The sequence below is a fragment of the Rhipicephalus sanguineus genome, chromosome 3 (assembly GCF_013339695.2).
Source record: "Rhipicephalus sanguineus isolate Rsan-2018 chromosome 3, BIME_Rsan_1.4, whole genome shotgun sequence".
Taxonomy (NCBI): Eukaryota; Metazoa; Arthropoda; class Arachnida; order Ixodida; family Ixodidae; genus Rhipicephalus; species Rhipicephalus sanguineus.
This window is the reverse complement of record NC_051178.1, coordinates 230,322,636-230,344,040: the sequence shown is the minus strand read 5'-3', so window position 1 is coordinate 230,344,040 and position 21,405 is coordinate 230,322,636. Positions and strand designations below refer to the sequence as shown.

At 45.3% G+C, this 21,405-nt stretch overlaps 1 protein-coding gene across 1 annotated transcript; it reads left to right on the top strand.

The window, feature by feature from the left end:
• The first annotated feature begins 781 nt into the window (after window positions 1-781).
• LOC125756126 (protein 5NUC-like) lies at window positions 782-15,970 on the top strand. The gene is made up of 9 exons (XM_049414323.1): window positions 782-1,019; window positions 1,735-1,872; window positions 2,868-3,075; window positions 6,411-6,596; window positions 7,744-7,944; window positions 8,305-8,565; window positions 10,534-10,689; window positions 11,965-12,156; window positions 15,807-15,970. The coding sequence occupies exons 2-9, from the start codon at window positions 1,846-1,848 to the stop codon at window positions 15,941-15,943; spliced, it is 1,368 nt and encodes a 455-aa protein (XP_049270280.1). The 5' UTR covers window positions 782-1,019; window positions 1,735-1,845; the 3' UTR covers window positions 15,944-15,970.
• The last annotated feature ends 5,435 nt before the right edge of the window (window positions 15,971-21,405 follow it).

Here is a 21,405-nt window from a genome sequence, read left to right as displayed (position 1 = left end):
GGGAAAGAACTTTATTGATACCCCGAGGAAAGGGATCATGAGGGCCTTATGGGCTTCGCAAACAAAAGAAGTGCACTTGCAAGGAATTCCTCGTTTTTTGTTGCTTTGCGGGCGTTTCCACTCCTTAAGGAGCAGTGCCCTACGATTTCCTTAGCATCTCTCTGGCCTGCTTCTGGGTTTGAAAAGATTCAAAGCGGTTCACGCGCCCAAGTGAGCATGTGACGTCATATAAAAGTTCATTAATGACCACTACCGACTACACTGTTAACGTTATTCTTCAATTATTTGTATACTTCTGTAGCATGCTCTTTTCGTTTTATTAAAGGCATATCTCCTCACCTTGAATCGTTCAGTCGCAGTTCGATTTTCTTCTTCGTTTAAGTCGTTAATTTCTCAGAGCCCTGAATTTTGCGAACTTTTGCCTTTGTCATTCCAGTCCTTCCATATCCCCTCTAGTGGGCATGAGCCATTGTTTGAAGACATCACCATCATCACTCGTGGGACGATGGAACGAAATTCTCCCGTCGGCTCGCCGTAAGTCTTAAGTGAATTCCCGTGAGATTACAAAATCTCCGTGTAGTCGCCATGCAGTTGCCCCACAAGGCTGGCGACCACGATTCATCGGGAAGCCAATACCGGTGGTCGAGTCAGCCAGGAAAAATTCGACTTTGACCTGTGTGCCATCGAATCACTGTGACAAGGAGTGTACCATCAAGCCCCTTCAGCCGCCTTCGAAGTTGGTCGCCTGACCTGAAAGCACGGCCTAGAAAGACTCGACTTGATGCCGTCCACGTGGACATTGCTCCGGAGAGAGTGGCAGCTATGCATCTTCTCGGCATCCTGGTTTGTGTCTTCCTGGTGTTCTCGCCTCGGGTTCGTCATGTGTGCGCCGATTTCACGCTCACCGTGTTGCACACGAATGACGTGCACTCGCACATTGACGAGAGCAGCAAGTACGGCGGCTCTGCACCGAAAACCGGGAACAGTGTGTCGGCGGCATCGCCAGGATAGTCACCAAAGTGAGTGTTGTTATGCCATGCTATGTTTATATTGCGCAACGTGTTGCCGTCAAAGTGGTGCCAAAATTGACGATTTCTTCAACGTTCTGTGTAAAGAAGCAAACTGTAAAATGTCCTTCTGAATTGACTTATACCTTGTTCACGGCAAAAATTTTTGCAAACACGAAGGCTGTGCATCTTGGTGCATCACTGTGCATCTCGTTCATTTGCACCCTGTATAGGGCTAACACGCTTAATCCGGACCAAAATATTGACCTATGCACATACGGCCGTACTGCACAAGCGTAGCTTTTAGGATACAGAAAATTGCACGTTCAATCTCCCACAGTAGCGGTGGGATAATGCATAACGAATTAAGTTCAACACTAGACACCGCTTCAGTGCGAAATTTGGACGTGAGAGAGCAATTCATTTAGCCAGGAAAACCTCTCAATATGATTAATTTATTTGCTCTAAATTCAGTCTACGATACAACACGGAGTTAAGAAACGTTCACGATCTATGCTTTCCATGAACGCAGCTTGAAATAATGTGGCCGCAGCTTACATTGTGATTTAGAGGCATACGCAGCTATGCCGACGTTGCTCGCTGAATGAGTACGAGCTGGTCCATTTTAGTTGGAAATCCAAGCGATTTTATGCTAAACATTGCATGTGTATTATGCCACGCATTTGTAACGCTATTGCGTTGGTAATCTGCGCATTGTTCCTTTTAGGTAAAAGAGCTGAAGAAAACCTATCCGAACACAATATTTGTGAACGCCGGCGACTTCTTCCAAGGAACAGCTTGGTACACCGTCCTGAAATCGGCACTTGTGTCCGAAGTGATGGTCGAAATGGGCTACGACTACGCGGTAAGTGATTCGTCTGCATAGCACTGGTACCAAAAGGCACCTTGGGCACTATGATTACACTTTCCTCTTGCTGTATGTCAAAAGAAACTTATTATCAACAGTAAGGCGCACTTGCGCTTCTGTGCGTTTAAACTACAATTGCTTTCTAATAACAAAGTGACTGTGTAAACAATGTGAACGTTGCCTGAAGAAATAACAAGTCGTTTAAGGTACTACTCAGTCTATAGCCAAACCAATACGAAAGAAATTGGCGGAACATGTCGCCTCCCTTTGCAGCCTTCGGTAGCGCTAATACTATATGAGATGTGTCCTGAGTTGAGCGTGGCCTCTGAAACGTTCGGACGGCACATGTCGGCGGGTAATCTTGGAGGCCACGACATGTGACGTATCTTGAGTTGACAAGGCTGCATGTACTATAGCAATGACGGCACCCACAAAGCGACTTCGGAGACATTGTCGCATCTAAATGGGCGATGTGCATCTTCGTGGGAGGCGTAATCTGCGAAGTCTTGCATAACTGACGTGGTCATACGGAAAACGCAACATTCCCGTTCAGTGTTGCATTTGGGCAGCGCAAAGACCCACAAGCTGGCTAATAAAATGCGCAATAGACGCATCTGATAAGAAGTTAACAATACCAAGGCGATGCTTTCATGCACAGTACTCGTGTCGAGTTGTTCTTTCTTGCCATACTTCTGTTATGAATACGCCTTTCGACAGGACTTGTTACCGAGCCAGTTCGTTCATTACTTCAGGAAGGTAGGTATGGCGCTAAAGGACGTGAACGAAGTGAAGATACAAACCTACAAAACCGACAAGTGCCTTTTCATTTGGATTCCGAATATTACAAACGAGCGACTAGCAGCGTGCAATGTATACCCTTGCATTCAACGCGGCATCCGCGGAAGTAAGCTTGCAGATGAACAAACTGCGTTGAAAACGAACAAACTGAAAATGGTTAACGTTGCTACGCATTTGTGCTGGTACGTCCACAGTGCCTCGGGAACCATGAGTTCGACAATGGGCCCAAAGGACTGGCCCCGTTCCTCGAGAAGGTCTCCCGTTCGACTCTCAAGATAGTCAGCTGCAACACCGACTTCTCTCGCTCCAGCAGTCTGCGCCACATCGACGTGCCAAAGTCGATCATGGCGAGGATGCAGGATACCAGGATTGGAATAATCGGCGCCGTCACTCAGGACACCTAAGTTCCTCTCCAATCCAGGTGGGTGGCTCGGAAAAAAAGCGTAAGGTGCAATTGTAGATCCTATTCAAGCGCTTCCGACGTGGGTTAACAATTTTGTCTATTTCCACTGTGCCGTAATGTACGAAAGAGGACGGATTGATCGAGGGCTCGTTTCTTTTGTTAAACGCAACCTAATGAGGCCAGCAGACATTGAAGCTAAGGAAGTAAAGGTCACATTACTTTTATATTTTGACTGTAGTAGTAAGTAATTATGACACAAATGGAAAGAATTAAAGTGGGTGAAAAATCAACTTGCCGTAGGTACTTAGTACTACTATACAACAGTTAAAACATACAACTAATCCTTAGTTTCGTTGTCTGTTAGCTTTCATTAGGTACTGCCCTAATGTAAGACGATAAAAAAATGACAAGAAGTTTTCACTGTTTATTTAGGAATGACACGTAACGTATAAGTTTATTGGGCCGCCTACAGTAACAGTGTAGGGGGAAAAAATCTTTAAAGGCAGAAGCCATAGTGTCCTGCATCGGCTGGGAACGTCGGCTATTCGCTGAAATAATTTTTTCGATAATCTTCCAACAATATCTCTACTTTGTATTTTTATTCTTTTTTCTTAGCTCACGCAAATATTCTGTTGTTTATTTCACACCTCAACTGACACTATTGCTGAATAGAGGTACCCCTTAGCTTACTAAAGCTACATATCGAAAGACGACAGCTATGAGGAATAAACGCCCCCAACTGCTATAAATAGAACTTGCTTTACCTGTTGAATGCATGTTTCTTTTTCTTTTTAGTGGGAACTTGACAGCTTTCATAGCAGTATTTCATATTCCTTCTTTTATACAGTGACAAAAACTGTACGGCTTCAGTGCCGCGTACCATTAAAAAGAGCTGACGCGCTTTTCACTGCACTCGACTGGAAAATATTAAGAGCCATTAAAACCGGGGTTATGATAGGGTTTACTAAAGCAACACTATAAAACCAATGCCCATGAGGCCCTGTTTAAAGGCAATGTCAAATAGCATGCATAGACCATTATCTGGACTAAATAAGCAGAGCGATCCTTGAGGTGAAAGTTAAAACAAAGCACAGGTGTTTCTGGCACTTGTACTTATCCGTTAAAAGCTGGTCTAGTTTGTCTTGCTGCATGTCATATATATATATATATATATATATATATATATATATATATATATATATATATATATATATATATATATATATATATATATATATATATATATATATCGCCCTTCATAGATGCATTCTGCCGCGAACGCGCCGCCATTATCGCTGAGATAGGGCTATCGGTGTAACGTATGATATGAAAATAACCGATAATTTGGAGCAAGGCTACGAAATACGGGCTCTGATCACACCTGCACAGCCGGAGTGATTCACGGTCGCTAATATCGCTAATATTGCGAACGTTTCTGTACGAAAGTGATGCCGTCTCGCCACCTGGCGTTTACATTGGCGTTAAGGACATACTTATTTAAGAATCTGCCGGCAGGTGGCTCTAACTTAACAAACCATTTGGCCGAAAGAGCACTTGTCGATTTAGGTCCATTGTTTATGTTTGCATGCCCGCGTTCGCAGGTTAAGTCAGGAACTACTTCAATGCCGAAATGTGTCAGGCAACCCTGAAAATGCTACATTGCGTAAAATACCACTATGAAAGAATCTGCAAAGTCAAATGGCACAACACAAGGCTGATCTTTGCACGCATTTTATTTATATTGGTTTTGTTTGCGATACTGCTCAGTGTCTTTATTGTTCTAGATCTATTTTAGCAACTGTGGCTTTGTTCCCTTCAATTTTTTGTTTTATTCGACTAATTTTCGAAATCCACCGGTGAAAAGGGCGACTATTGTGTTTTTATTTGGCCGTTCTGCGATGACATGTATGAAAGTAAAATTCGCAGAATTTTTCCAAGGTGAGGCTTGCACTCTCATGTTACTTTTCATGATGCACGGAGATAACGTGGCGTCCGGCAGCTGACTAGTACACTTTGTTGGTTAACGTTCTTGGTCAATAGGCATCGTGTGGCTGTTATTTTGTTTCTTTTGAACGTACGGTTGATACTGGTTAGGTTAGGCGACGTGCGTCAATTGCAGTGTCACACGACCCAATGTTGTATCCGCGCAAGCCAAGCTTGCAAGTAGCCATACAAGAAGAGTCGTGTTAGTAACGTAAGGTCTGTTTACCCCTTTATATCGCCCTTGTTGCCCGAGCAGAGACTGGGTCACTTTCACGGTTTGGATTTGTGCTCAAATAACTTGTGTATTGTTTAACAAATCCCGCTGTCTGTGCACACTGACGATGTTTAACAGTGCACGAACACCTACAACACTTCCGGGTGATTTTCTGCAGATGTGGCATGCACGCCGCAATTGTGCGTGTTTCTATGGCGTCCTGATTGCGAGAAATGCAGCGGCTCTGGAATCTGTCATAATTTTAGAGTAACATCGAGAATTAAGCCATTGCACATCACTTTAGTGGAGACCTGCTTTGAAGTGAAGCGTTTTTTGCCTCGCTCGACTAACATGTATCGCCTTCGTTTAGTGACATCTGTGCGTGAACATACACAGTGTGCTAATGTCACAGTTGTTTGCAATTTCGCATAGTTTGTAAACGGTGTCACGCATGGCCGTCTACGTTGCACGACATTTTATCGTAATGGTTGGTACAGTGTTTAACATTGCATGAGGAGGATACATGTCACATAAAATAAAAATTGGGCGCAGTTTATTGGGCACTTATTTATGTAGCTTCCCCGAAGCTTCGCTTAACATAAATTCCAATATGGGCATCGGAGCGGAATAATATTTTTATAATTCGTATCATCCCGAAATTCGCAATAGCCGTGACGGTATCATCGGAAATATGTTTTATAAGATCGAGCACTTCCAGAAAGCTTGGTGCCTGACTTTTATTAAGGCAGATTGACGATATAATCAATGAATGGCCGTGCCGAGGATCTCTTGCGAACGCCACTTGCATAAAGGAACAACCAAGAATATAAATCCAGCCGGCTTTTACCCGCGTATATTGTCCTTCACTCTAAGAAAGAAAAAAAAAGTCATTTTACTCTTTTGGGGATTCCTCTCCGAAGAGAATATATTGATCTCAAAAAGAGAGTTAATGTGTACCTTTAAAGGGAGTTACATATGTGGCAGGTCAGGAATCTCCAGAAATAGTAAAAGGACTCTTTCTTTTTTTTTTTATTCTTCAAGAGCTGCTTTACTGTTTTTCTGCTCAATGAAAACTTTCTCCAAGACCTACCAGCAGGACATACCGGGATTTCTCTGTTTTGTTGTAATACTTTACAGGGACAGTTAAATTCCTCGACGTGGCTAACTCGGTACAGAGGGAAGCGATGGTGCTGAAGAAGATGGGCGCGAAAATTGTAATAGCGATCACGCATATAGGCTACATGCAGGACATTGAATTGATGCGGAGCATCACCGACGTGGACTTGGTCATCGGCGGACACACGAATACCTTCCTCTACAATGGTACGTGCCACTCTGTCGCGTATGTCATTCGCGCTTTCGACGTCATACTGCGGCCTTTCGTCCTCTGAAACTGGGATCAAGGAACGCATCGATAAAAAAAAATTCACCGACGATTACGATACTGCCTAATGCGAATTCTGAGCGCAGCCTGGTGTTGGGGCAATAATAATAATATCTGGGGTTTAACGTCCCAAAACCACGATATGGTTATGAGAGACGCCGTAGTGGAGGGCTCCGGAAATTTCGTCCACCCGGGGTTCTTTAACGTGCACCTAAATCTAAGTACACGGGCCTCAAACATTTTCGCCCCCATCGAAAATGCAGCCGCCGCGGCCGGGATTCGATCCCGCGACCTTCGGGTCAGCAGTCGAGCGCCATAACCACTAGACCACCGTGGCGGGGCTGGTGTTGGGGCAAAGCCAAATGTGTTTGAAGTTTTAGCTTTCCGCAAGGTATCGACTACGCCATAAATCAAAATTTTTGTGACGTAGGACAGCACCCACTACGCCATTATTCGTCTTTCTGCGGATAAGCGAGGTATCCGCTACACATCTGTAAGGTATTACGTGCAATTTGCTGATGCTGCACGTGGCTGATCACGATGAAGAATTATGACTGAGCACGATGAAGAACTGACTGAGGTTGCTGTCTACATTCGGCAATTAACCTCTTAATTAATATGGTCTAAACTTATATTCCAGGAATGTCTCTTGTTTGTTTGTTTTTTTTAGTGTCAAAAATCTTTTTGTATAGGTATAGGTATGCATAACTGCGTTCATAATAAATATGTGTCTGTCGCTTTTGTTTTTCTCGGTTTCATCTACTTGCCACAATTTTAAAAGCTCATTCATTAACCGACAACCTTGTCTTCTACTTTTTTTTTGTTCTGGGTCGCATGTGGGGAAAGAGAGGCTCTGCGGCGTTAACTACAGGACGTCGGCTTCCCATTCCTTAACTTCCACTACGACAAAGCAAAGTGTTTAGGGTTCAGGAATTCTTTATCTCCTACTCAGCTATTCGTACCATACTCGCGCAGTTCAGAACATTGCGCGGGCGAGCCTCCTCATTTCAACAGCTCTTGCCGCTTTACTGCTGGATTACACACTGATCACCTAACATGAAAATTCTTTTTTTTTTCTTGCACAAGGAACTGATCACCCACCCGAAAACGTGCCCGCTGGTCCTTACCCAACGACAGTGAAGATGAGAGATGGCACCACTGGTCTCGTCGCCCAAGCATTCTGGTTCGGCAAATACCTCGGTTTCCTCAGGGTCACCTTCGACGACAACGGAAGAGTCAAGTCCTGGTCGGGAAATCCGATTCTGATAAATTCGTCAATACCAGAAGGTACCAAAACCCAGGCATATGAATGTGACTAACGAAAACCGAGGCCTTCTACTGAGTAATCGAGATTATTTATTCTCGCAGCCCTGACGCCTTTAAGTAGCGCAGTGCAGTATTAACCAGTTTATTAACCAGTGCAATTTATTGACCAGTATTAACCATAAACGGTCCAGTCAAGAGCAGCATTTTTAATGCTCGTAAATAGGCTTACGTATTCACGATGCCGACTTCTTCGCCTACAGTGTCTACGTCCTCTCGACAGCAGTAAAAGAAAAACAACTGAGCTATGTTTTCTTTATTTTCAATAATCTGAGACACAGCCTTGCACGCTTGATGAGCAATCCCACATTTTCGCGGCCGCAGACCCTCACATACTGACAGTGATCGAGCCGCACCGCGAGACGGTGTACCAAGCAATGCGTGTTCGCGTGGGCAGCTCGAGAGTGTCCCTGGAGCACGCTGAGGACGTGTGCCGGCTGCGTGAGTGCAACCTGGGCAACCTGGCAGCCGACGCGTACTTCCACTACTATTCCAACAGGAAGCCGCGCTCGCGCGACATGTGGTCGAACGTGAATGCGGCTATCGTGAACGGCGGTAGCCTGCGCGCACCAATCCCCAGAACAGGTGAGCCAATGGTACACGGAGCATGAGCTGAACGTGTTTTAAGGCTGAAGCCTTAGATGCCTCAACAAACGCGAAATTTGACCGTCGGCGTCGGCGTCCCGCGGCGTCGGGGACGAGCGATGCAAAAGATGCGTTTTATTCTGGAAAATAAAGAGAATGAATTAATGAAGATTATCATTACGTGATGACGTCATCACGACGTCACTGTGGCGTAACATCCCATGATGACGTAATCACATGAAATCGTAGCTTGTTCAAAGGTGGTCCGATCACGGAGGCAACGCAAAACCAGGTGAGGTGCCTCCGATCTTGGAGGCAGTGCAAAACCACGTTAGATGCCGAAAGCTCTCGAGGGGTGGCGGGGCAACATCAATACATCGGCTGAGAGGAAAAAGAAGATGGTTTTCGACTTCGAGTCGTCTTAATTGAATGCATAAGGGACCCTGTGAGTTTTAATGGCGCCTTGCTATGACAGCCATACCTCTGCAAACGGAGGAGCCATAGCAATACATCGGCGATTTGTGGCGCAGTTTACAGTCAGAATGCGTGACTTCGTACAGCAGTGACGCAACTCTTTCATACTTATCAGCTAGCGTAAGCACATCGCAGCGTCGTAACATTAACTCAGATATATTTCTACCTATATTTTGATCTAATGACTTTAATACAGAGTCATGGCTTTAGAAAAATAAGCGATAAAAACTGAGAATTTTCAACCACTACCCGAAAAAAACTCGCCGGCCCTTGAACGCACAGGCAGTGTCTTGGCGGGAAAGTAGCATACCACCATCATCGCTTGCACGTGAAGCAACTTTATTTAAAAATACATAAAAGGTATGTAGGTGCAAGGGTCTGTTCAACGTAACGAGCGCTTATGAAGAGTGATATCGGTTGCAAGCAGTTCTGTCCTCGTGTAATACTTTTCATTTTCTACGCGTGCGACTTTAGCTCCGGCATTTCTCCTTGACATCTGGAATTATGCGACAAAAGCGCAAAAGTGAGCGGTCTTCGTTGGCGATAAAACAATAGCTCTGAAAGCAGGTAGTGTTTGTTGTGTTTAGGTGGTGTTCTGCGGATGTTACTGGCCGCTTGGCGGAAGTGAGAGGTCAGAAATATGTCCCTCATTTACGTCAAATATCTTCGTGTTATACAATGAAGCATACGCCTAAGCATGGTTCTTCAAGATGGTGTATTGTACTGGATCCACGTAGACTGATGCTGGGAAACTTCGTCCCTAAAACACTAAAGTAACTTCTGTTCACCGCAGCGGGCCGTCACGTCCTCTGAAATTCCGAGATGTACTTGTTTTCTCAAAATGTTCTGATGAATAGAAAGTTTTAGATATCTGTAAACAAGCACGGTGTCACATCTTTAGCTAACTGAGGCTAAACTGACGTGATTCCACTTACACTGATTAAACAGACGAACGCTATGCAATGACCAAGGATGCCTACCGAACGAAAAAAGAACCCATTTCTTCCAATAAAATGCGTACAGGATATTTTATTTTAAGGCGAAAGCCTTAGATGCTTCATCAAACACGAAAACAGAACGTCGGTGGCGGCGTCGGTATCAACACGAGTCATGCAAAAATCATCACGCAATGACGCCACCATATGTCGTCATAATGGCGTCACAGGTCGTTGAAATAGGTGACACCATGACGTCACTATGCCGCCACATAATGTGACGTCACATGATGACGTAATCACGTGACATCGCCGCTTGGTCAAAGGTAGGCCGATCCCGGAGGCAGTGCAAAACCACGTTAGATGGTTTCTATGGCAGCTTAAAATGGCGTTACTTATTCGTAAAATTGTCTGTGCAGGACCTTGTATTCAACCACACAATACGCCTCATGTAGTAACAGTGTAGCGCACAAAAGTTTATTATGAGATCGATGTGCGTCAGATGTGACAAAGAAACCTTTCCGATAAGGAGCTTTTTTGGGATTTCTTTTCTCTACAGCGAGCGTTACGATGGGAGATGTCTTGTCGGCGGTACCTTTCGGCCAGACAATCGTCGTTGCCACTATGAATGGAAAGAGCCTCAAGAGGATGATGGAGTTGTCGGTGGCGTCATACAACGTTTCTTCACCCGCGGGTTCCTTTCTTCACGTGTCGGGTGAGAAAGAGAGACAATGCTGTTTAAGAGCCTTCTCAGGAGACGCTCACTAGATATTAATACGTGCGAGTTGAGAAAAAGCGCAGCACACCTAATAGTGTTCGCTGTAGCCCCTCATTTACCTTGCTCTTCGCTCTTGGAGACTCTTCAGAAAGGTCCTGCGTAGTTTATGTATGAAGGTTAGTGACACCAGATTCTTACTGCAATATAAAGACATTCACGTGCAAATAGCAAGCAATACTGTAAAAAAGTAAAAAAGTAACCATACAGTAAAGACATATTATATATAGAGGAGGAGCACTCTCTAACGTGCTTACCATCAGAGAAAACAATTTCAAAAAAGAAAAGAATGAACAATATCACGATTCATAAGTTTATTTCCTAGCACGGTGTAAGAATATTCAGGTGTTGACACTGCGCGCGCCTAAGCGGCCAGAAAATGTTCGGTCATTGGTCCGTTGAGCGGTGCGCCATCTAATGGCTTGAGGCGGAGAGCGCCCGCGAGTAACCGAATCACGGTGGTGCTGCGTCATCGCCGCCGCGCTCGCCGTGCCCTCTCCTGTTGCTCTCTCGATTTCGCCCCTCGACGCCGCTTAGCGGATGCACATTATCCAGCAAAATGGCACAGAAAAATGCACGCTATCAGCAGCATGCGTGTTGCTATGGAGACGACTGCCCCGCTTGTCGTAGCGCCCTCTAAGACGGCGCCGATGAAACTGCAAGTCATCTGATAAGAACCCGAACATTATCTGGACGCGCGTGGATTCCGGTTTCCCATGCGTTGGGGGAAGAGTGTCATCACCTGAGTATATTCTTACACCGTGTTTCCTAGACACATGATAGTTTTTCAAACTAATTAGTTAAAACTCTAATGTCCAGCGTATCGTTCTTTGTACTCAGAGTTTTAGAACTACGCTTTCGATACCGGCGACGTCAATAATAGGATTTGGTAGCATTTCGATAGGCTAGAACGAAGTTTCAGTCGTGTGTACAGTTTGGGAAATGAAAGACGGAATAATTAACTAACTGGGCATTTACTCTAAACGCAATTTGCTGTTTTTGTTGTGATTAAAAACGCCCTCTCCATGGCCAAATATAAATGTGACAGATTTAACTGTTTGAGGAAACGAGGGCAAACAGTGCTCTCGCATAGTGTCCGAAATGTCACTAACTATTCGGCGAGAGAGAAAAAAGAAGAGCTTTCGCCTTCGAGTCGTGTTAGCCAAATCCAAATGGAACCGTGCGACTTCTTTATATGTGCCTCATGTAACGCAGGTATGAAAGTTGTATTCGATATGACACGACCGGCCAACCAACGGCTTGTCCGGCTAGAGATCCTTTGTACCAGATGCCACGTTCCCGTATACGAAGACGTACGGGATGACACCGTGTACAGCGTCGCCACGACCGATTTCTTGGCCAAAGGTGGAGATGGCTTTGACGTGTGCGCCAGTGTCAGCGAAGGAGGTGAGATCAACGTAGTGTTGCAAGCACCTTCGCGCTTCGTATACCTGGCGACAACTTTCTGTGGCAGCACAGCGAAGGCTACGCAACCAAACCACGCACTTTTTTACTCCGCTTCTGTATGTAGTCCGCGAACGCTAGCTTTTGTAGAATACGTAGCATAAAAGAAAACATAAAAAGAAAAGAAATACGTATTACGTTCAAGATTGCTTGCGGTGAAAGTAAGAATGATAATCGCGTAAAGGATTAGCGATTTTCGCTCTTTCGAGTTTTCAGGTTTTCTGTTGTCCGTTTCACGTTTTCCGTCCCCACTAAACAACGATGGCGTCGCTCGGCTGCAACAGGTGCACATAGAAGCTTGCAAGTGAGCATAAGCGCGTGTTCGTTAGGTGATCTGCGTTCATCGACCAGAATGAAACGAAGACAGCGGTGCGTTGTGAATTATTTTGTTGGTTTGCCCATACTATCACCGAGAAAGAAGTGTGCAAGTGATACCACCATCGCAAGTGGGTCTCGCATCGCGATAGCTTCCTTGACAGTGACGACGGTGACCTTCAAGTCTTCAGCAAGAATAGCCGCTTGAAAGCAAAACTGCGATTGGAAACAGTATGTAAAATAAGTGGCCCATTTCATAAAATGCGTTGCATACATGGTGGGTATTTCGGTTGCCTACTATTACTGATACAGTCGCACCGAAGATTGCGTCTAACACCGTGCCCGTCGGCGTCTACGGCGGGAGGTGTTTTGGCGTTTTGAATGAGAGCGATTTACGGCGACAAAATCACCCATGCACCGCTTTTCCTCGGCAACAGACGCGTTCATGTCTATTATGCGACTGACAGCGGGATTTTCAACTTGCAAAAAAAAAAGCATTCTTGACCACGGGAGTAAGGAACGCGTTTCACCCGTTTGTATAATCGCACACGTGAGACGCCCGCTCCTGACTGGTCGTGGCCAAGATATCTGCTGCCTTTCGATGCCTTCGCGTCCCCTGACAAAATGACGTGAGCGTCTCCAGAAAGTTACAGCGTCTCCAAATGTAGGAAAACGACGATGTCGACCCTGTGTGCACCAAAATTCAGAAAATGGTTTGTTACCTTTGCGTAAGGTTTCCGATTGCGCAGTTACTGCTGGGCCGTGGCTTTCTTTTTTCTTTGAAAAGTAAAACCGACCGCTTTAATAAAGCTGATTCCTGCGTTCCTTCGCAATGCAAAATATTCTATCGCTTTCCCAAAAAAGAAATGTAAACAATACTAAATGGTGCTCGCTTTGCGCGTGGACTTGAACCGCTAGCACATTAGCGTTATATAATTTGATTTGCAGAAGAGCTCAGCAACGATTCCAGGTATTTGTGCTGCATGCTTAAGTATATCAAGTCATGTGGTACATTTCGACTATATCTGTGAATAAACTATCTGCATAAATTCCCAAATAACATCATGAGCCATGAATACTCGTGTGGAAACGCACATGTTTTATGCGCTCACGACACCAAAACCGAAATCGCCCGCGAACGGACTACTTGGCGTAGTAACACATGTGCAGAAGCTCCGCCCACGTAGCTTTAGCTGTGCTGCCACAGAAAGTTGTGGCCAGGTATAGCTTGCAAACGCCGTAATGTGCGTCCTCTTTCGCCGCGCACACGTCGCGATTCATGAATAAAGGGCGTCGGTGCTACAAGCCGCGTCCGTGTTTATCAGCACCTCCCAAAAGAGTTTTCGCCGGCTCGAGACAGCTTTGCTATAAATCGTCACCTTCATTCCACCGAGACTTCATCACCCCGCAAAAATAAGTGCCACGGGGCAACAGTATTGTACGAGTTACAATGACCCGCTCTCTTCTAATTCTATTCGAGTAAAAACAGAAAGTCCGGCGAAGGTAGAGGTTTGAAGTGGTGAGAAACGGTGAACCAGAAATGTCGCTGGAGCCAAAGTTTCGACGAATGGACTTGTGTTCGTAAGGCCCCGACGAAGAAAATAATAATTTTGGGGGCTTAACGTCCCAAAACCACGATGTGATTCTGAGGGACGCCGTAGTGGAGGGCTCCGGAAATTTCGACTACCTGGGGTTCTTTAACGTGCACCTAAGTATAAGCACACGGGCCCTAAACATTTTCGCCTCCATCGAAAATGTGGGCCGCCGAGGCCGGGATTCGATGCTGCTATACTTCGGGTCAGCAGTCCAGCACCATAACCATTAGACCACCATGGCGGGTTCCTGGTGAAGAAAAGTCCACTCTTGTTGAAATGTTGACTCCAGCGACATTCCTTGTTTAGCGATTTCTCATCGCTTTCTTCTGGTTCGTAATTGTATTTTGACGTTGACTTACACCGGCGAGTCGCAAAGGTCACGTGACAAAGTTGATTGAAAAGCGACAATCGCAAACGGTCGATTCGGTCGAAAGAAATCAGTCACTTGATGGTTGACCTTTAGCTCCGCGGCCGGAGTACAAAAGGCTGCTGAACTAATCAACGGTGCTGGAGCAGGACGTCGCGTCTATACAATCTTGTGGCTATTGGACGTGGTGGTGGCAATGCGAACTGGTGCGAGCGCATGTAAACGGCATGCAGTGCGAGACGTTTTGGCGTGGCAATGGGCAGGTCGCGTTCGCCAGTGTCGACGCCTCTAGTGACGAGTTACTCATTGGTCCCTTGGCATGTGTGATAGCCTGGCGTGATCGCTGATTAATAATAGGACTAGCCATTCAAGGAAAAGGAAAAATACTAGCAGCTACTCACAGCAAGTTTCTTTGGGCTACTTGGTGCAACATAGCGAGTACTTGGAGCGCGAGCGGATAGAGACAGAGCAGAGAACAAGACAGGGGGCGCTCGTTGCTTTGTCTGTCTTTGTATGCTCCCGCTGTGTACGTACAGTACGGTCCACTGTCAAAGGGAACACTCGAATGAGCAACTTTCATTTTGTTGGCCCCCTAACGGCTAGTGGATGCGCAAAGATTGTTCGTGCACGTTACTGGTCTATCATAAGGGTTCGGAGCTGCCAACCACCAGTAGTGTTATGCAGATCTAAGCCGCTATGCTTTTGCACGAGAGCGAAATCCGAACATAACCGAAACGCAAGTGTTCCCTTTAAGAGTCGACCCGTCTGTACATTACTCGCGGATTGACACGCGACAGCCGTTTTTTATTTGTTTTTTTAGTGTAATCACTCGTATGAGCAATTGCTCGTGATAACCGCGTCGTGTCGCTGCAAATCTGGCTGCTGAAGGTAATGTTCGCTCTTATGTAAGTGTTCGAGTCGAAATTATGCCGATATGACACGAACTGTAGACGCTCAAGACGAAAGCACGTGTATTACTTAGCCCTAAATTTTTACATTTCAATCCGTGAGTACTGTACAACGACTGTGAGTACCAGTGGCCTTGCGACGTGGCAGCTTGCACTGTTAAGCAACAAAGGAAGCATCTCTTCATCTCACGGGGCTTCTGGGTCGAAGGCGGTAACAGAAAACCTCACAAAATGGCTTCGTTTTACAAGTAGTAATGATAGAATACTGCATATGTGTGTCTTATGCTCATTTGACCGTCCCTGCGAGCACTTCGTGTTGCATGTTTTTGGTAATTAACAACGCGAGTTCTTGTATGCCTGAATGATGTCCGGGTTTTAATTGGCGTGTTATCCATACCTCTTTCCTAGGTCCGGTTGAGTACGAGCTCCTGGTCGAGTACATCAAGCAGATGTCTCCAATCAAGGCCGCAATTGAAGGTCGAGTCGTGCTTCAAGGAATAACGACCAGGGCAGTTGTGGAAACGGAACCGACGAATGAAAATTAGGAATATATTTGTAAAGCAGATTCAGTTAGTGGATCCAGGAGATTCGTGCTTTTCTGTCAAGACTTAACTGCCCATATTGCAATAGGTTTCCGACTATAACACGCATTTTCTTGCATTAAAGTGCGCATTTACAAGAGAAAGAAATAGATAAGGCTACTAAAGAAAGGAGGATAACGAAAACTCGATGACAGGATAGCCGTATACGCGTGAAACACTGTGATGCGCCGCGAGACACCCAACGTTGAGGGCGCTCTGAATGTCCAAAGAGTGATAATATTCAACAAGACAGAACGCCTCATTAGAGACACTCGCGCTTGCTGAACATTCCGGCTCTGATGTACATTCTGTCTCGTTGGAGACTGTGCTATTGCACATTACGTCTGGGATGTCCGTTCAACCTTGCACACTTCTTCTCGCCGGAATCCGGAAACGGCGATGGGCACTTTCACCTGGCAAGGATCGCTATTCAGAGGCGCACATGCTGTATAACCGGCAAAGACAAGCGCTGATGAACAGCATGAAGAAATGCCGCCCCGATCAGCGAATTGTGATTTGCAATTTTAGTACTGTAAGAACAAGTTAGGCTATTGCCTCCACATGAAAACTTCACCCTGCTATTGACCTCCACTGATACTGATAGATTTCTGCGACCAAGCGTGGCACGTGATGACAAATCTCGTAAAGCTGCATGCCTCTGATCGTACTCCGGTGAGACAACGCATACGCAGTGAACCTGGCGTATCACGATGACATACCGGACATCTCGTACAACAGAATATTTATTAGCCGTCAGCGTATCAGCAGTTGGTTTTGCTAAAACTTTACATATGATGTGCACTCGAAGGCTTCAAACGGTTAAATGGCGTAAAGCATTGTGATAACTGGGATGCCACGCTCAACTTTTTACACGACGGATTAACTTTGTTCACTTCAAATATTCGTTCAGCTGCCCGCCCAGCTGTCGGCAGGGCAGAAGCTTCCAAGAGGAGGCCAGGTACCCGAAGCAATTGGCATAGAAAACCAGATTTCTTCTTTGAACTCAACCATATTAAGCAAAAGATGCTTAAGGGTGCACCACAGCCTTTGCCGACAATGGACGAAGGCGAAACCTAACAATGCAACACAAAGCGTTCACCACGCCGAACAAGAACATGTATATACGCTGCGAAACGAAGCTTAGCTGTGCATAGATTCCAAAAGGGCACATTGTGTCTGCTGCCACTCTTGCTTTTTCAAGGTTGTACGCTGAAGGCACATAGGAGACGAAAATATTTGAGCATCATGTACTTAGATTTAGGTGCACGTTAAAGAACCCCAGGGGGTCGAAATATCCGGAGCCCTCCACTACGGCGTCCCTCACAATCATATCGTGGTTTTGGGACGTTAAACCCCTATACTTATTATTAAAGTAAGATAAAGGATGTTGTAAACAGAAAATATTTTCGGAAGTGTTGGGAAGAACCTCGAAGATAAGTGGCATATTCTTCTGTATCGAAACAACAGTTCTGTGGCGCTTGTTGGTGCTCACGGGGACCCGCCATGGTGGTTTCGTGGTTATGGTGCTCGACTGCTGACCCGAAGGTCGCGGAATCGAATAACGGCCGCGCTGGCCGCATTTTCGACGGAGGCAAAAATGCTTGAGGCCCGTGTACTTAGATTTAGGCGCACGTTAAAGAACCCCAGGTGGTCAAAATTTCCGGAGCCCGGCACTACGGCATCCCTCGATCATAATCATATCGTCGTTTTGGGATGTTAAACCCCAACAGTAATTATTATTGTTATGGTGCTCACGTGGGAGTACTAACTGAGTTTCCCATATGGCGTAGCTTGTATTTATATGTGACAAGCAGTTGTTCATCGACTGAAATGCCGCTGTCTGAGAAGGCGGGCATCATTATGAATAAAAACGCTACGTGTAGCATCCGATTCGTTCTATATTTGGATTCGATTTAATGTCCTTTTGCCGTATTCATCACTTATAATGCTCACTATTGCCTTGGAACAACCCTCTTGCTCTTCACGTGATTAGTCATGAAGATTGCGTTGATGACCTTTTTCACACGTGTCGCAAAAGGTCGCAAACGTTCAAGAAGCACCTGTCTGTTCACCTTGAACATGAGTAGCTGTCAAAGTAAGTAAGTTCGCCAAGTAATTCACGCTGATTATTCACCCCTATTCATTACGCATGTCTGTGCTAATAAAAAACGCTTCGTATTTTCTGAGCAGATAATGCGCGAGTCTCAAGGCCTTCTTACACACAATTACGAGAGCCACTCAGAAAGAAGCATCGACTAGCGTTCAGATAAGCCGCTCACAATTACATCCACAGTGATGTTTCTTTCAATGTATATCTGGCATATTGAGAGGCTGTTGTCGAATAAATGCCGATAGTGATTCTGTTGTCACTTGTATTTGATACGTGCAATTGCATTTGATATGTGCAACATAGGGAAGAAATATCTGCAAGAGTACCTGCCGTACACTCTTGCAGCTATAATGATGTTGTACTACTTGCATTGTTCTTTCTGTAGTAATACCCGTTACGGAAGACTTCAAAAGTTAAATTGCCGGTGGTCAAGACCGAGTATTAAGAACGTAGTGAGAAACCTCGGTCATAGATAAACGCTGCCAGTTGCGTGCTCGCAAGATACCGACCTGGCGGCTGGCTAAACTACAATTTATAAAAAAGAAATGCGAATGGATTGGTCAATCCACACCTCATTATCACGTAGATTTGAAGACGGACAGACACCGCCGCATTAATTAGAGCAAAGCTCTCCCGGCGTAATCCTCAGGCCAAGCGAGCCGCTAGAGCCAGTGGGTCCCTGGAATAGAGGCTCCACCCACGGGAACCTCAGTTTGCCGTTTGAATAAAATGTTTATTCCGCCTCCTACTGGGTTGCAGAAGTGCGGAGAACCTGAGAAGTTTCCATGCATTCAGAGCACAGACGCGCTGACACAGAGGTGTGCCGCGGCTTTCTTTCCCTAATGTGGCTCATAGCCGCTTAATGTACAAAACGAAACGGATCAACATTGACGAAGAAGTTTTAAAATAGGTTCTAAAGAACACTTAAATAACAGACGACAAGCCGCTGGAATCGCAGATGCCCGTCTGTCTTTTCACTTGTTGAGTGCAGTTTGCTTCAGAGATCTGTTTTGTAATCCACTCTTTTTATCCATGTAAGCGACATTCATGCGGGGGTATAGACTCGAAAATCCCTTTATATGCAAGGGACTGCCTTTTGCATCGCCCATTGAAAGAATAAGGGTGTTTTTGTTAGGTCGCAAAATGATTTGCATATCAGTGAAATATCGTGGTTACAGGCAACCGGAGACGATCGGCAGTGCATATTTCAGTAAAGTATTTCTCTCAACCTCTCTCTTGTTTGTATTGTGTTTGGGTACCTTTAAGGTTTCAGCTTGATAACGGAACATTGGCACTAGTACTTTAGCCTACTCGTATATTTAATTGACTCTAGAAAATCACCTTGGGAACATGAAAACTTAATTGTAAAGTAAGAGGAACGTCCAACGATTCTCTCTCTCTTTCTCTTTCTGTTTACGTTTTTTTGTTTTTGTTATTGTTGTTTCAGCTATGTGAGAAAATAAGGTCACCGTATGATCTTTTCTCGGTCGATTATTAGGTGCCTTGTGTTCAACTCCGCCAAAGAGAGAAGGAATGTCATATTTTTCTAAAGTCACCTTTAGGATGCTCCAAGGAAAACAACATCTCGTAGCATATACCTACAGACGGTACCGCGTAACTTATGAGACCGAAAGGTAATGTTGTTTACCGCCGCATACAGCAAGTCAGAAGGTGGCAGGCCATCCCAACAGACACGCGATCCAGCTTTTCGCTGCTCTTTACGTGCTATACAAATATTTTTACCAAGCCTGAAAGGAAGCCCACGGCGCATAGAAAAACACACTGATCGCTGTTCTCGAGGTGCGTTTTCTAAGTATAGCGGGCTTTCTTTCCAGCTTGGTAAAAATATTTGCATAGCATTTAAAGAGCAAGCGAAAGTTGATGGATCGAATATCTTTAGTAATTTTCTGCAATTTCCTCATCAACACTTTCGTTCTAGCTATAATATTCGAGAAGTTTAATAAAAAACACAGCGTAATTACGTAATTAGGCGCAATTACAATATTACTCTGATTTGCTCCATGCAACAGCAAAACGGCATTAGTTTTCTTCTACCTAGCTACGTCCCATTTGTAAATTTTAAAGCGAAGTTTCCATTCGAACATTTTCACGTTTTTATGAGCGTCTCCGCAAGGTACGAATAAATCCTTTTTCTTCGTTCATGATTTGGCAGGATAATATAAACACACTGGTTCTGGCAGGATATGCGCCTGTCAGAACCAGTTTAGTGCGTATATGCCGTGTATGGAATAGTAGTCTGTGGAAGAGCGCTACATCGCAGCCGTAGCATTGTTTGTTGGAATACGACTAGTGGCTTTGCTTTGTGCCGCTGGAACACTCGAGCGCCATGTTACGGATACAGCCTGTTTCCTGACTTGACTCGTGGCTGCTTAGCGACGTGAAAGGCTAAAATATATGTTGCGTTTATGTCGGCATTTGAGAAAATTTGTCATCTTCTCTCACCTTTTATTCCAAAAACTCACGTTAAGAATTATAGCAAAAGGGCAGCTCTAAAACAATCCGCAGGTCCTGCCGCACAAAACACGCCACTCGAAAGCCACTTCAAAAAAAAAACATTTGGTTGCGCCTCCTCCTCAAAAGGCGCCGTAGGCGGTCGTTTTTTCTTTCTGCGCACAGTCTTCTCCCGATGAAGTAATCGCTTTCCGCAGCACAGAAAAGCAAGAAATGACTCAGTATGCACAAAGCAAAGTGCTAGTCTAGGCCATCGTAATGCTTGCTTGACGGACAGACCTTGCTACTAAATAAGGGCAAGTCCACTTTTGCATTTCTGCCTCTCACATACGAAGAGCTTGTGGCTTTCGTTAGATAATTCTAGTTTTTAATGCCTAGAAGCGCCATCATAAGCGATAAGCGCGGGAAAAGCGTGCGTAAGTTGTTCGTCCGCGATAGCAGCGCACCCTATCGAAAAACAAAGCAAGAAACATTGACAAAAACTATAACAATAAAATTTAATAATTAAAAATAGAGACTTGAAGATATTACGCGCTTAAAGAACAAAGTTATGTACAGGTGCCCCAAGAGTAAAACGGAGCACGCGAGCTGCGGCCAAACGGGGCGAAACTGCATGCCACCGTGCCTGGGATGCAGGTGATGCTTCCAACGCTTCATGCATTTGTTTGTGCGCGTCGTGACGACATCTTCGGAGGCACGCGCTTTCGGCATAGCCAAGAATGCCACCGCTGTCGCCCCTGACGAGCGGTGATGGTAGCAGCCCGGCTTCGCTCGAGCCGGCGATAAGGCAAGCATCAGAATATCGGGATCGGTTAGCCGGATATGCCAACGCACTCTCGCTGTC

Excerpts from the sequence above, each read along its gene's own strand:
- LOC125756126 (XM_049414323.1), top strand. The coding sequence starts at position 1,846 with ATGGTCGAAATGGGCTACGACTACGCG. Across the intron at positions 1,873-2,867 it reads AAATGGGCTACGACTACGCG|TGCCTCGGGAACCATGAGTT; the intron begins GTAAGTGATTCG and ends GTACGTCCACAG. Across the intron at positions 12,157-15,806 it reads CGCCAGTGTCAGCGAAGGAG|GTCCGGTTGAGTACGAGCTC; the intron begins GTGAGATCAACG and ends CCTCTTTCCTAG.